The 15813-nt window shown below is 45.5% G+C and overlaps 1 protein-coding gene across 2 annotated transcripts in view; it reads left to right on the top strand.

Moving 5' to 3' along the window:
* Window positions 1–9469, top strand: part of LOC135899735 (solute carrier family 35 member F2-like) — a 236920-nt gene extending 227451 nt beyond the window's left edge. For both annotated transcript variants that reach the window (XM_065429062.2, XM_065429063.2), the window contains 3 exons: window positions 2941–2996; window positions 6019–6173; window positions 7288–9469. In XM_065429062.2, coding sequence (XP_065285134.1) covers window positions 2941–2996; window positions 6019–6173; window positions 7288–7584 — 508 coding nt within the window. In that variant the 3' untranslated portion in view covers window positions 7585–9469. The remainder of the gene's footprint in view (window positions 1–2940; window positions 2997–6018; window positions 6174–7287) is intronic.
* Window positions 9470–15813: the final 6344 nt, after the last annotated feature.

The following is a 15813-nucleotide window of genomic DNA, read 5'->3' as shown; positions in this document are numbered from 1 at the left end:
CTACATGGGGACTGATTCAGAGGACCTGTTACTGGAGCGAGCTACAGCCGTTCGATTTTTCTTACACGGATTTGTGTGCGCCCTGTTTGACCGCGCCTAAGACAAGGTAAGTGCTTAGGCTTCTATACGGGTGTATTCTTACCAGACACTGATAAAAAGACACCAGTGAGCACAAAGGCTGTGCTTTGTTTGTGTGGCTCATGCTTCGCTTTGTCGCAGCTGCTGCGCTCATCGTTAATTATGAATTAGGGCGCATATATGGCCCCCACATGTTTAAGCATGAAACGCTTTTAGCGCCCGTTGCCGGCTGCCTTCAAGCGACCTTGAGCCAAAAGCCGGCACCGTTATCCGGGCTCTCATATGTGAACATCCGGGCAAATTACGAGAACGAAACGAGATCATTCGGAAATCCAGTCAAGATCGCATTACATACTCTAGCTACTTCCCGAACAAGTACAAAAATATTGTTTCCGAGTTCTTGCAAATGTTTGTTCACAATATAACTCAAGCTGTAGCTTATAGTACGCTGAAGTTCTATTTATCATTTCCGACAGCGGCGTTCAAAAGGCACATACAGGGCACTACATTGTTATCTGAGACAGAGTTTCCTGGGCTCTTTTCAAACGCCGGCGGTCCGTGAGGTCCGCGGCGTGTCTGGCGTGCCGGTAGCGCCCCGCATCATCCAAGCAGGCAGCTTCTGGTGCATCGCGGATGGCTGGTTGACTGAGACGAGACTTGCAATGAGGTTGTGTCTCTGACAGGAGACTATTGCGTTTATATGGACCAGTGTGCCGTAGGGGTGTGCCCTCGCGAACATGCACTACACCTACTTTAAGATTGTGGCTTGTATCATCTCCAACCAATCTCTTTGCCGGTAGCCATTTCATACTTACATCTACTCTCGATTACGAGACAGCCAGAATATTTTACAACGAAGCTCTGTATGGCTAGGGTTCCATGCATTCTTGCTCTCCGTGAACAAAAACTATCGCCATGAAGGGATCATACCCCCGTAAGCAAGCAAGAAATGTAATGGCTCACAGCCCCGTAAGGCAGGTGCTAGAAGCACTCAGCGAAGTGAAGCGTACAGTGCTTACATTCGTTCTAATCACGCATACAGCATACAAAACAGCATGTTGAAAACTGCCAGGATCAATGGCTCATACCCCCCTAAGCAAGCAAAAAAATGTAATGGATCATAGCGCCGTTGGGTTCAGGGCTACTCACTTTGCGTTGGTTAGTTGCGATGACATTACCCCTGTGATCGCTGTCGGTGATTTTAATGTGGGTGAAAAGGCAGCGGTTTAATTGTTTCGTGTTGCAGACATAGCGCTTGTGATGCCGCACCGATCCGTCTCAACCAACCACTCAGCGGCGTACGTGCATCAATCCAACATTATCAAAGAATGTGTTTGCAGTTTCGAGTCGAATAATGACCACCGATCAAGATAATAAATGTGCGTGCGTACCTTTCGCCACAATGACCACCCACCAAGACAAAAATTGGAGGACGCTTAAGCTTCGCCTTCAAGAGTGGAACGCGACAGCGTTCCCGTCGACCCGCCAAGGGGTGTAAGACAATGGGCTACAGGGCAGCCATCACTTACGAGGCGCCCCGCATCGGACGCTGTGAGCGTCGAGCCATATGGAAGAGCAACGCGGCGTTCGGCGCGGCAACGAAACGTGCGCCTGAGCAAGCGGAACGAACCGAAGAACTCGGTATCTCGGAGGGGGAAATGATGCACGCCAGCCAAACGTCGTGATCGGCACGGGCAGAGAGATAGACAGATAGCGATCTAAAGAAAGGAAGGACGCTTGATTCTGCAGAGGGAGCAAGGCGAAGCGTTGTCAGGGGAGAGAGAGTCCGGGCCGCGAACGCCTCGCACCGGTCCTCGCAGCTCCAATGCGCGCGTGGCGCGCCATCTGTCCGGGCAGCGCCGTACATGGAGAGGAGGGGGTCTTCTGTGTTTGCCGCAAGATGGCTCTGCGTGTGCGGAAAGCGCAGAAGAAATGCAGCAGAAACGCACTTCGCTACTCGTGTAATTGCGACTTCTGTAAGTTACATGTTCATAATTACCGATATACACCGCAGTATAACTTTCCACGGCTCGTTTCGAAGGCAACACCGCATTCACTAGAGGCGTGTTTGTACCGCTTGGAAGCATCGAACTCGTGGCTGAGTGGTAGCGTCTCCGTCTCACACTCCGGAGACCCCGGTTCGATTCCCACCCAGCACATCTTGGAAGTTGCTTTTTATATATGAAGTGCCTGCCGTGATTTATCGCTCACGGTCAACGCCGCGGACGCCGACGCCGACACCGATGCCGACGACACCGGCTTTTCTGCGACACGAGCTCCTTAACGCTATCGCGTTAAAAAATGAGTTCGTATCTTTGTTCCGAATTCCTCTTTCTCGCATCCCCGATCATCAGTTGGTGTTCTTGCCATCGGAGAGACCTCGTGCAGCGCTTTCTGAAGGTATGATTACCCATACCGATTATCTTCCGTTATGATACATACCAGCAGCAAGGCCTTCATTGCCCTTCTGGTGTCTCCAACAGCCTCAGGTGCGCTTAAGTATTCCGGGTGTAAAGAAGTAGCCAATCCCCCTAAAAATAGCTCTGAAATAGATGACGCTGCCAATAATCAATGAGACATACGGGGGCCGAATACACATCTATACCGATGGTTCGACCTCAAATGTGCGAGATCAGAAGGTGCGTTGTGTTAGGCGTCCGCTTGTGTTATAATTTTCTTTCGTTAGTCTGTGCTTCACGTCCGGGAATTGTTCGTGACTAAGCCGTCTTCTCGGTTGAGATTCAGGGGGAAAATGGCGTGATTGCATATTATGAAACTCTGCCGAAACTATGTTTAAACGTGCATGGCCAGTTTTGCTTGGATGATGGAACGTCTTTTTTGTTTCTTCCTCTGCCTCCACAGTGCCTTACTGGAAAAGGAACAAGTGGGCGAAATTCGATGGGATGATTGGCAAGAAGGTAAGTGCATTGTAGACGGGATATCACTGTGACTCGATCGGGCTAAATGTGACATTTTCTCTGACTAACAAGGTGCTATGACTCGCTGTGTTCAATTATCACGTGCCTGAGACGACACGGCCGCGTCAGAGTATAAACGTGCGTGGCTTGCCACAGGTGTCAGAAAGCGCATGCGAATGCTGGCGAGCGGCAGCATCTTTAATGCCGCGAAGCAAATTTGTCTGGGAGCTGGTTTTGTGGCATGCCTGTCGCAGCCGAAAGGGGAGACCAGCGGGGAGCGTATAGTTCATTCGCGTGAGCAAATTCCACGAGGAACTACCAGCCTTTCTCGACGTGGTGGATAATTGCTATAGTGGTTCCAGCTGGGAACGAATCTGTCGCGTGCTTTGCCTTGGCGGCAAACACGTCCGCATGTGTGACCATGCTAGTGTGGGCGCGTTTTGCCGCGATGGGCATTTCGCGCACCGTTTTCGGCTAGTGTGGCCGTGCCCATAGAGTTTCATACAGTGATTACTTTATGCAACTCTGGTGCTTGTATCTATGGGAGCTACAATGGGGTCGGTTGACCCAGCGTGGGAATTATGGGAAGTACATGGATTTGCCTAAACTTCGTCCGTTTGACTTGAAACCGCGTCGTGACTTTGTAAACCCGTAATTTTCGACGATGTAATGTTTAATAAATAATTAAGCTAACATTATTGAAATAGTCTGACGGCGAAACTCAAATACAGAACCTGTAGTATACAAGCACGACATTGAAGCCATTGAGCCATGGACGCATGCATTGACAAGCGGCATAAAACGCCCTTGGCAATCTATCGCGGGCAAGCCGGTGCCTTGAGATGCTTAGCGCGTTTCGGTTTCGCCACCTCGACAAGCTGAACCGCTATAATGAGTAGCAATTGTGCGTGTTCGTAGCGCCTTCTGGAATTCAAAAAGTATAGCTTGCTTGCTCTGAAATTTACGACACTGAATGCATATGAAGCGTAATAAACAAAGCCATACGAACGTTTCAATCCACAAGCATGAAATAAGGCAAATCCATGTACTTCCCGCCATTCCCATGGTGGCTGAATGATTGCGGCGCCAGAGTTGCCTGCAATAATTATTGTAGGAAACTCTATGGCGTTTAACTCAGTTAGAATGGAAATTTTACTTTCTGGCACGTTAGACTTGTAAATTCTCCATTGTTCGGAGAACCTCAAGGCCGAGGTTATATGTTACTCGAGGTTACTGCACTGCATTAGTCTGACACCGGTGCCCCTTTTAGACAGGCTGGAGTTTTGTTTTCAGCTTGTGGCGTGTTCGAAAATAGTCAAATGATGGCCGGCCACGCTCATGCTTGAGTCAATATTCCTGTCCGTGGGAACTCTGTACGTAGCTGAGTTTACAGCTGGTCGTCAGGCAACCTCGGCAGACAAGCTTTTTCACTGGTTAACATGCACGTAGGCGTGATTAGAGAAAGAAAATTACAAGCACAGTTGTATAACCTAACTTGATAAGCGCAATTCTACGGTCTCTTCTCTAGATAACGCCTGAGTGGCCCTAGGAGTAATGGAAGGAAATGAAACATGGTTGTGTGCCAAAGGTTGCCTGTGTAGGTTAAAGCGTATTCTGTGGACTCGGGATAGCACATATACCAGAAATATGTCGATAAATTGAATAAGAGGAAGCCTTAGCTCTGGTGCTCCTATATAAATAAATGTGAAAGGAAAATTCGTTTCTCTCTGCAACTAATGCACCAAATTTGGCGAGGTTGCATTTAAAAGAAAAAACTTAGAATCTAGTGACGGTGGGTTTAAAATATTTGGCTTCGGTCGTGAATATTTTATTAAAGAATGGCAAAGATGGAACATTTTTAGAAAACGAAACTAATTAAGTTTTAGAACTCTGTAACTCATCCACGAAAAAAGATACCACAATTGTGGGAAATGGATCTACTAGTGCATCTAAAGCGGACAAAATTGATATGTTACACATGAATTCCAAGACAATTTAGTAATATGGAATAACAGCTTTTGCAGAACTTTTGTACATGTTACAAATTCGCGTAAGATATAAAATGATATATCGAATTTGTCCGCTTTCAGTGATCTAATGTACACCATTTACAGAATCGCGATACCTTTTCTTGATGCAGAATTATTAATTTGTGAATTTCGTGTTTCTATGTTTTTCAAACTTTTTTTTCGAAAATCTTTTTAAGAGAACTCAGGCCCTAACTCGAAATTTCGCTTCCAACAGCCACTAGATATAGACTTTCTCTCTTAAATACAACAAACTTTAATTAAAATCGGTGTAGGGGTTATCTGAAAAAAAGAACGTTTTTGCGTTTTACATGTATTTGAATAGGCCGTGTCGGAGTTTGGCCCGAGCTAAAGCTTCCTCTTAATAAATCTATCAATTGCATTTTGAACTATATTACCTTAAAAAGGGAAGATGTATTCAGCGTCATGTTAGTGCCTTTTTATGAACAACATGTGAGGCAACAAAGTATGTAAAAGGAAGCTCGCCAAGAGTTGCTTAAATCTAATTTCCCTAAGTGCAGAAAGGCAATGGCTTGCCGCTGGTTGCAAGAAGCATGTTCGTTAGGGTAGTCCCTCGGTAAGTTAACTTATAGGACAATGTACAGTAGCCTATGAGAGACGCAGCATGTGAATGACTGCGGATTTATTGTGACTACCTGCGGTTTTTCAAGGTGCGCCTAAAGAACGGTGCATTAATTAGCTCCTTCGCATTTCACCTTCGTCGGTACGTGGTCGCCGCGGTAGGGAATCTAATACGCGGCCTCATGCAGTTATTCATTCGCTTTCCTCGTTTTAATGCCATTGAAAATATTGTGTGGACACACTATCCTTTGTTCTTATCACTCATCCAGTAGTTGAACTCTTAACTGCATACAGGCGCGGATATCGGTGCGTTTTGGAGTGGCCACCTCAAAAAAGTCCCGCTTAGCGTTGTCGCTCGTACGGAGACGCGAGACACATAAACCGTTCAACGTTGCCCGACCTTATCCGCCCAGTGTCCATGCTGCTGGGCTTCTCTGGGTGCCTGTTCCTGCTGTACCTGCTGATGCCGGTGGTCATTCGGCTGTCGAGCGCCACTGCCGCGAACCTCTCCATCCTTTCAGCCGATTTTTACGCCCTCGCCATTGGCGTATTCGTCTTCCATTACAAGGTATTGCAGTTTGCACTGTGTTTCTAGGACGAGCTTTCTTTTTATTCTTTTTTTTACATGGTTAACGTCCTTGCACATATTCAAATCTTGCTCACTCCTAAAATTCTGTTTGCGATGCCACTCGGCGGTTAAGTGATGCACGAATTACCGAACGAATTGTGAAGCGTGAGTGTTGCGCGATAATTAGGTGGTAATTAGGACGTCTGATACCCAACTGCACAGTACCTCGAGTACATTAGTTCCATTTCCCGTGGTGGTAGCGCGGGACGTCTCGTTCCAGAGCGAGAGGGTTGTACCGGAGGGTGCGTTAGTAAATGCGGAGAATTATGGCATCCTTTATTTTCGGAATAGCAGTGGTCATTGTGGCAGAGCCTCTTATAGTTTGTCATAATTCATGCCTGGTGGCTAAAAAGTCAAAGGGAACTCAGAGAGCAGACTGCGTGCGTGCGTGCGTGCGTGCATGCGTGCGTGTGCGTCTGTGTGCGTCTCGGTGTGTGTGTGTGTGTGTGTGTGTGTGTGTGTGTGTGTGTGTGTGTGTGTGTGTGTGTGTGTGTGTGTGCGGGTGTGTGTGTGCGTGCGTGTGGGTGTGTGTGTGTCGGTCCGGGTGTGCTTAGCCAAATCCCATCCCAACTGGATGTGGCTTTCGTGATCCGCTGTTGATATCTTGTGTGCACTGATTCATTTTAGTAGACTTACAGGTGATAGTCGAGTGCCAGTGAACAGTTTCTACAAGCCTGAACCCACCAAAGATAGCTCAGGGCCGGAATAATGCAGCGATTCTATTGGTTTTTTTTTCTTCTCGAGCACCGTCAGTTGCCCGGGCCGCGCTCCGACTACGTTATCACCACGATCGGTCGGTCTGAAACGGTAGATGTTAAGAAAGGCGCATAATCGAGCGAAATGGATAGTCGGATTTACCAGCCCAGCTCTTGGGGAGAACTGTGGAGACGCGATGTCGCAGCGTCTGGGAGGGAGCCATTTTACAAGAAAACTTCGCTTAGAACGCGAAAGCATTGTTAACAGAAGTTTATTTCGCGTCCATTGACGGCCGTTGTTCTATTAAAACGTTCTCGACTTGCATTACTTCAATGTGACTGTAAATTTGCTATCGCAGTTCCACTGGCTGTACATGGTGTCCTTTAGCCTGGTAATCGCGGGCGTGGCGCTGTACTCGGCCAAGCCGACTCCTCTGGGTCTCGGACACCAGGAGAGGGACTCGGAGGAAGCGCTGGCCTACACACCTTCAGGAGTAGGAGTGGCCGGAGGCGGTTGCCACGTGACCCAGTACGGGTCATCCGGCACAGAGCACGGCTCGGCGCCTCTTATCTCCGTGTCGCACGCCGTAAGCGTGCATGCATACGGAACGCACCAACACGAGCCGAGTCCCAAGACCAACGGTGCTGTCTCCTGATCATGCGGCTGCCCAGCGCCACCGCCCGCTACGCCAACACCGACGACCAACGTTGCTCAATGAATCACCAACCTTTCCCTCTAGTTGACGCCGTGGGTTGGTTTGCGCGAACGAACGTATTTTTAACAGGCTTGGGAACATCTCGGTGTCAGTGTGGATCTCATGGAACCTGCCCGTCGGGCCCTGCCGAATAACGTGTTCAAAACTGCACTCACATGCTCTGTAACCGCGCACGTGTGCTCGTTACCGCATGTGTGATAAGAAATATACTGAACAGCCTTAATGGCCCTTCAGTGTACTCACAGTTTTGTTCAATGTGCTATATATACCGGACACAATTGTGGCATTTAGGTTGTGTTGACTGCCTACTGTAGGGTCTCACTGTACGGAAAACTTGGGAAACATTTAATCTGTTGATAAATAAGCGACACGTGCTTTCTTTTCATACGTTCATTCATTAAGAAAAACAATCATGAGTTATTCATTGTTCTTGTTGTTTGCTCAAGTGAAGTTTTAAGTATGAGTTCAGGATTGTTGTGCCTGATAAGAAGCAATCAGCACTGGGTTTTTTTTTCTTCTTCGATCTACTTCAAGAAGGGTTTCTAGGTTGGGAAGGCAAGTTGTCCTGGTGCTTCTGCCATGTGAACATGTTATTGGCATAATAATCGTAGCATGGCTTCTTGAAGAACAAAATGACATGTGTCGCAGAGGAAGCATGTGTCCTATTATTTGTTGTTACCTGGCGTAGTGACGTCATGTTGTTGAATATCTGGAAGTATGACGCACGTAGATCTGATCTTGTTGAAATGAAAGGCTCCTACTAGATGCCTCTGTTCAATATGCAGGCGAAGTTCTGCGAAATTTTCACGCTGATTTGTGTGAGCTAGACGAGTGTTGGGTATAGTGATTGAATCACCTTTATTTTCATTACTGCAAGTTTGTGCGCAAATATCGGTGTTCTCTTGCATAATGATGTTTTTATGGTTTTAGAATGCGCATGTTCTTGGATTACTATGATTTCTTCCTGAATTAAACAAGGAATGACAGGGCGTCCTTGAATTTTTTGTGTTTCATCTAGGGCATAACGCTTTTACGCCTAAAACCTTCAACAAGGTGTCGATAGCAGTTGTTCGACAGAAGTTATGGCTCAAGCAAGCCCTCAGCTTGTGCTTGCTAACATTAATTGCTTCCGGAAGCGACTGTTAGAAACGTCTGTTTTTGTCAGCCTGTGTCAACTTAAAGAGGATCAATAAATGTCAAGGGTCATTTTTGAGTTCCTTTGAAATTAGTCAAATAATTTTAGCGCCAAATTTAATCTTTATGCTGAGAAGTCACTGATAGGTTGGCTGTTCTCCTATGTTGGGACGGAATATTACATAAGTGCAATCTATGTTGAATCAAGTAGATCTTCTTTGAGACAGCGTTTTAATGATTCAGCAAGTCTACGTAATGTTTAAAGCAGTGTTATAGTAGTTTCAGAAACAAACCAGTATAAATGAAAATGCAATGTTGATTTTCAGTTCTTTTGCTCGCTAACTTGCTCCAAGTGATGTAAGCGTTTCAAGGTTCCTGCAAAGTTGATTTTGCCTATGTTTGGGAGCATTAAATATATAAACCTATTTATCTGGTTCCACTTTATGCATTTAACTTAAGTCCTGAGCGTGAAGAAATGCCTTACTGTATGTGCACGCATAGTGATCAAGAAAGCAATCTTTTCCTTGTTATTGTTTTTATTTGACAATGCCCTCGCTGGTTTAAGCAGTTTTGCCACTAAATGTTTCTTCCGTTATTCAACGCTGTAATTGGGCACGTGCTCCATCGGCTTCAATAGAGAAGCATATAAGAGCCGAGGGCCATCCTGTTAGTTGAGTCGGCGTTAAGAGAATGCTTTAGCTCGGGCCCAACTCCGACGCGGCCTATTCAGATACATCTAAAAGGAAAAAAAAACGTTTTTCTCAGATAACCCCTGAACCGATCTTAATGAAATTTGTTGCATTTGAGAGAGAAAGTTAAATTCTAGTGACTGTTGGAAGCGGAATTTCGATTTACGTACTGAATGTTGTTACAAGAATTTCTTTAAATTTGAAAGTTTTAGAGAAATAGAAGCACGAAGTTTACAAATTCATAGCTCTGCATCAAGAGCAGATTTCGCGGTCCTGTAAACGGCACCGAATGGACCATTGAACGCGCACAAATTCCATATGTCATTTTATTTTACGTTGTTTACAAGGGTTCTGTGAAATCTGTGTTTACATATTACTAAATTTCTTGAGATTCATGTGTAACATATGAATTTTGACCACTTTAGATCTACTATTAGATGCAATTAACAGAATACTATTATCATAATTTGTTGCTCATTTATAGAATTGTAAGCTTGATAGTTTCGTATTTTGAAAATTCTTGATTTTTGACAATTCTTTACGAATAACTCAAGACCTAAATCGAAAATTCGAAACTAACAGTCACTATAGATTAAAATCTTCTTTTAAATGCAACAAATCTCGTCAAATTTGGTGCAGTAGGCTATGCACCTATGCAGTACCACCACCACCACCTATGCAGTAGGGGTGTATAAAAATTTCGTATCGTATTATTGATCGCCACGAGTGCGACCGCTGCACCATAGCAGGCCTTGCGAATGGGATTCGTGTAGAATTTGCCTGTCCCATGATGGGACGATTTTGCAGTTTGCTTCACTGACGGATGAAAAGATGAGTATTGTCGAATTTTCGGGATTTTAGCTCGCAGCGATAGGAATGCGTCACTTGATTTGAGCCGCTTCACCATGTTTTAGGAATATTTACAATTGTCTGATGGTACTGCATTAAACTTTTATTGGGAACTGCGATCGCGTATAAAGCTTCCGAAAAGCTTGTTGACCAGATTGCCGTGCTACTGCCAAAAACACGTATAAAAGGAATCTTTGAGATACAGCAATTCTCTTAACTTATTGAGGCATATATTCGTTTATGGTACCAGTGCACTTATGTTCTAATGTTGTTCATGGTATGTGAAACAACGACAACGTGAGAAAGGAATCGCTAAACGTCGGATAAACGTGCATCTGTTATAAAACATATTCCTTAATAGGTACAAGTTGCAAAAACTAAATTTGAGCGCGCACTGTTTAAGTACCCTCAAGTAAATACTGCCAGATAAAACATGGACGAAAGGAATGCACTGAAAAGACATTCTGACATTTCGGCACCTTCTTTTCATTCACGTTTTACTGCAGTGTTTCATACTTCGAACTGATGTGCAACAACTGGCCCGACACAATGCTTTACTACATTTACAAGCTTGACTCTAAAAGTGCTTACACATTGAAAGAACTTGCGCCGTAATTTGCAAGCGCAAGCGGACGCAAATCATCAGCTTCGGAACTGGCTTCTGCTCACTGACAGCTTCATTAGCGAATGCATGCGACTATTCTTGAAGCGTTTTGCTTACTTAGTGCACAAAGGAATGAGTAATAATTACGCCATTCCAAGTATCGCCGGCTAATACTGGCTGCCCATAAAATCACGTAGCAAACAATACTAGTTCGTTTGAGGCGTCCACCGCGAAGCGTAGTGTAGCACGTTTTGATGGCATTAATAGGATTCCGGAAGCTGAAGGCTCGATTCATGGTGAAGTGTAATTTATTCACGCAACCACACTAATGAAATGCAAGAAAACGCTGTCCGTGGCGAGCTGCTAGTCTTTCAGAAGCTGGTATGTTTTGGTGCGTCCAGATGGGAGTGGGAGAAATGAGCCAGAAAGTGAAAAAAAGCATAGTCTTGAAACCATATCGATTTCTGCCTGTGTTTGAGCTAGAACGCCTGCAGAACAGCTTTCGCAGCCTGAAAAAGAAGAGCCATTTTTCATCTTTTGCTCTGTACGCACTCAAAGAACTGATTGGCAGATAATTAATGGGAAATGCACTATACATAGGACGCTCTTTTATGTCATGTTTTTTTTTCTTTCTCTTATTTTCATGTTATGAATGTCTGCTGCTAAGTCATGGGCGTTTCTGAAAAGGCTCTTTCTTGACCGCACTCTCTCTCTCTCTCTGCGCCTCTTCTTCTTTCCTTGTTTGTCACTCACGCCACGAACGCTGACGGTCAGCCTAAAAGTCAATTGGAGCCTTATATTACACCTTAACAAAGTTTATTGACATCTTTCAGTGTCGTTTGAGGGGCAAAAGTCACTCAGAGTCACTGCATAACGGCTCTCTCTCGAAAAATCTTTACTTTTACTCATCTCGGAGCAAAGCCCGTGAATCCGGCAAAATGCGAGGACTTCTCGCAGAAAACGTTTGGTTAGACATTGCGAAAAAAGCACGAGGGTATGCATATCAATGAAACTACTGCTGGAATTAAAGCATTTGCGAATGTACTACACCATCGGAGCAAAAAAAAAAAGGAATAATAGTACTTTTTTTCGAATTCCTCGAAGCATCTAGCCAAGGAGGGCTCTGTTTAGTTATTGACGTTGGAAGCAAGTTGAGGAAAGGCAATGTGTGGCGAAAGCCTACTTTGTGCTTACGGAGAATTGCGTATTTGTGTATCGAACCAAACGAGCCATGCATACAAAACGTACATTTGAATGCGTAAGCATTGTTTGGCGAGTACCCCAGCAAGATCTATCTGTCACATGAAAATTTTAATGCCTCCTATGTGTACAAAAATGCGTACTTCGCGAAGTTAACACATTTAATCGTTACAGTAGTGTAAATCCCACGAGAAAACCATTCTAGTCAGGTTGCCTTGAAAGCTTACTTTGTCGCATAACGGGTTGGTCTCCAGAGAAGCCTGCTGTGGGGCTGCGCAATGTAAAAATAACTTATTTATACATGTCATGATAGTATAATAATATTACTAATAACAGTAATGATTTTAACGAATGATTGGTGGCGTTAAATGAAGTGGGCAAACTCGCCGTCACCAAGTCAATGTCGTAGCAAAGCAAAAAATAAAAAAAAATCACTGACCAAGCTCTCCGTGTACATATGGTTAACCAGCGAAGCTGAAACGTGCGGCCCCGGTTTTCATGACTAGATTAATTGCGACGATTCATTAAACGACGGCTTCGTAGGCTGCCTGATCCTCGGTACGCGGTGGCTGCTTGCGCTCGGCTGCACCAGCTTACCTTGTGCCCGGCTGCAGCATCGGCACGGAGTAGACGAGCTCGTTCGCGGTTCCGCTCACGGCATTGCTGATCGAAAGCTGCCTGCTCCTTAGGAGTACGTATGACGCGTGGCCTGCCCATTTCGGAGACTGATATAAACAGCTGCGCGCGCACTCGGCTGCGGTGGAGAGCAACGACGTCGCTACTGGCGCAGCCAATCGTGTGCCTCTCTTTTTTTTTTCTCGCGTATGCAGGAGTTTTCGGCGTACAGGTGACAGACGGATGGACGGACGAGTCGTCTATACATATACAGTTTCCCTGTAAAAAGGCAAGAAATAGCTGCGGTGAAACCGGTTGTGACGGCGCTCGGGGTAAATTGATGCGATCGCTTTGAAGGGGCCATGCAGCTTCCTGGCAACTCACCTCCACAACGTTCAGTACACGGGTTTCATTTGTGTAGCAACGGAAAAGCACTGGGTAGGCATGCATGAGCCAGGAGAAACAAGTACGCCGAAGCGAAGTAACAGCCGAGCCAAAGAATGCTTACGCATTAGTAGATAGTACTCGGAATCTCTGCAGCGTTTTCTTGATGCACCGCTCTAATGAAGGTAATGCGGGATTTGTGTCGCAAGTTTGTCGAGCTTTGCGAGACACTTTCTCGATGTGTATCGACCTACCGTATTTATTTGAGCCCCGCTTTACGGCAGCAAAAAGTGACTTTGTTTTTGCGTAACCAAGCTTGACTTGTATCATCCCACATGAAAACGGGCGGACGCGACGCCTTTCAGCGTGTGTTTCGCAAAGTAATGTTACTGAATCAAAGCTCATGTTTCACTGGCAAAGCTACCGCATAGAAAGGCGCACTCGTTTTGATTGTTTTGTTGAAGTAGAACAATAAATAGGATATATGTGGAAATGGCGGCGTCCACCTCTCGAATTCCAGTGACTGTCAGAAACAAATTGCCCTACCGTCCAATCGTCTAGGACCCTCAATGAACCACTTCTCCGAGTTCGATTTGTTAGATGTCCTTGTACGCATCTTCTCAAAGGTGACGGTGTGTCAAGTTGTGTCGTGTGGCGCATCAACCATTCCTGCACATCAGAGACCGCAGCTTTTTTTGGTGTAAGTATGTCAACGCAAATAGCCACCACCGACCTTGCAAAGGGCCACCACTACCGCAAATGGCCACCACCGACCACCAAAGCCTTCGTTTGGATTAGAGTTGACAGAACTTTGTGGGGGGCCGCGTTCTTTGCGTGAATCGCCGCGATACGTACACGTGCCCGGATCACGTCAGTAGAACGTTTATTGAGCACTGACTGGTGTGTCTTTCTTTTTTTAGTGGGGTATTTACGACTAATGGGACTTTATGAGTGCGTAAACATTCTGATGGTTCAAGGTGTTGAATTGGTTCGCACGCCACGCAATTTCATGTTATCTACTGCGCATTTTCTATTTGATTTTTGTGTCATGTGGTGCGCAAGACGTGGTTTAATTGCGCCAAGCTGCTTCGCTTTGGTGAGATGTACGCTGTTAACTATATCGTCGCCATGTGTCTGTGTTAATTTCTGTCGCTTCACACTACTGTGCCATAGCTGCGTTCGTTGTTGCAATTTTGAATCAAAACTTGTGCAATAAAGCTCAGAACAAACGCAAGAAGGTTCGACAGCAATCGTGCTGCGAGGTGTGTGAACAGTTGTTCTTGCGAAAACTTTGACAACGCTGCCGATGGGCAATGCGGAACTGTTACTTGTATATATGCCATGGAACACTCGGGCTTAGGTGGGTTGAGATGTTATTTCTTGTTTCTCGAATATTTGTAGAATAAATTACAGTTCTTTTTATCGAAACCGAAAGCTATTATGTTATTGTGTTCTGTACTACAGGAGGAATATTGCATTGTGCAAGCCACGCCCGCCCTAAAATATGCACACCTGCTCGTGCGGCCTCGATGAGGACAACGGCACGTTGGTGAAACAACTCGAAAGAGCAAAAAAAAAATCAATGGGCACTTTGCTCAGCTAAACTGCGATAGGCGGCAGCCTATGTATGAATGCCTCTGTAGCTGTTATCTGAACTGTTCTGCAAATGGACGCCTTCGTGGCCGAAAGCACGAGAAGCAATCACTGCCATATGGCTGCAAGGTTTGTCGACGATGTGCGCGCCCCCCCAAGCCGCGCCCGCCCACGCGCCCACTCGCACAGCGCCACTGGCATGGCGCCTCCTCTCCATGCTCCCCTCGCCGGTGATCACCGCTTTCCTGCGTCCACCATGGTTTGCGCCCGGACACTCATTAGCCACTAAAGGATTATGCCCTAAAAAACGTGCCACGATAGCACGTGCCTTCGACGGACGCGATCTCGTCTTACCCCCGGCATCGGACACGAACAGAAGACCAGAAGCGACCTTCGAGGAAGAACAGCTAGTGGACTCTCAATCTCCAACGAAAAACACATGCAAAGGGGTTTTCACCTCGGATGTGAAGCATCCATAACGTCATTCCAGGCACTTTGCGGTACGCACGTAAGTAGGGCGAGCATTCAATTAACTCCTTTGTTACCGCTGGGAACGTGCTCATTTGAGGTCATGTTATGTTACAACGTTTTATTTCAAGACGTAATAGTCGCAACGTATGCCGCGATACTTAAATATATCGCTTATCACCGGTGTTTCCAATGAATCTAAAGCTGGTAATAATTGCTCAGACACTTTTTTAGAATTATGATGTCAAACTTCAAAGAAGCACTCCAAGGAACAGGAATGAAAGTAATAATTTGCTACTTTATTGTAACTACTGAGAGGAAAAAAAAATCTGAAATGTGCACAATATGCACCTGGTTCCAGTTCCCAACATTTGTAAGTCGGGTTACGCAAAAAGAAATTTGAATATTTGTTCGCGTAAGTACTAACCGGCTTGATGCTCATGCTACGCAGCCAAGCAGTAGGTTCGCAAATGCGAAAGCAGGTGAGTTTCTATCTTACCGGGAGCATTAGTTTTTGCTCATTACAGCAGACACCTGGTTAGTTTTTTTACTGCATTCTTTAGATTTGCGAATCAATAGCTGGTAGTTTGTAGAGCATTCAGAAACCTCCTCATACTTGATTGTTGCTTTAGA

The sequence above is a fragment of the Dermacentor albipictus genome, chromosome 5 (genome assembly GCF_038994185.2).
Source record: "Dermacentor albipictus isolate Rhodes 1998 colony chromosome 5, USDA_Dalb.pri_finalv2, whole genome shotgun sequence".
Taxonomy (NCBI): Eukaryota; Metazoa; Arthropoda; class Arachnida; order Ixodida; family Ixodidae; genus Dermacentor; species Dermacentor albipictus.
This window is presented reverse-complemented; position numbering and strand designations above follow the sequence as displayed.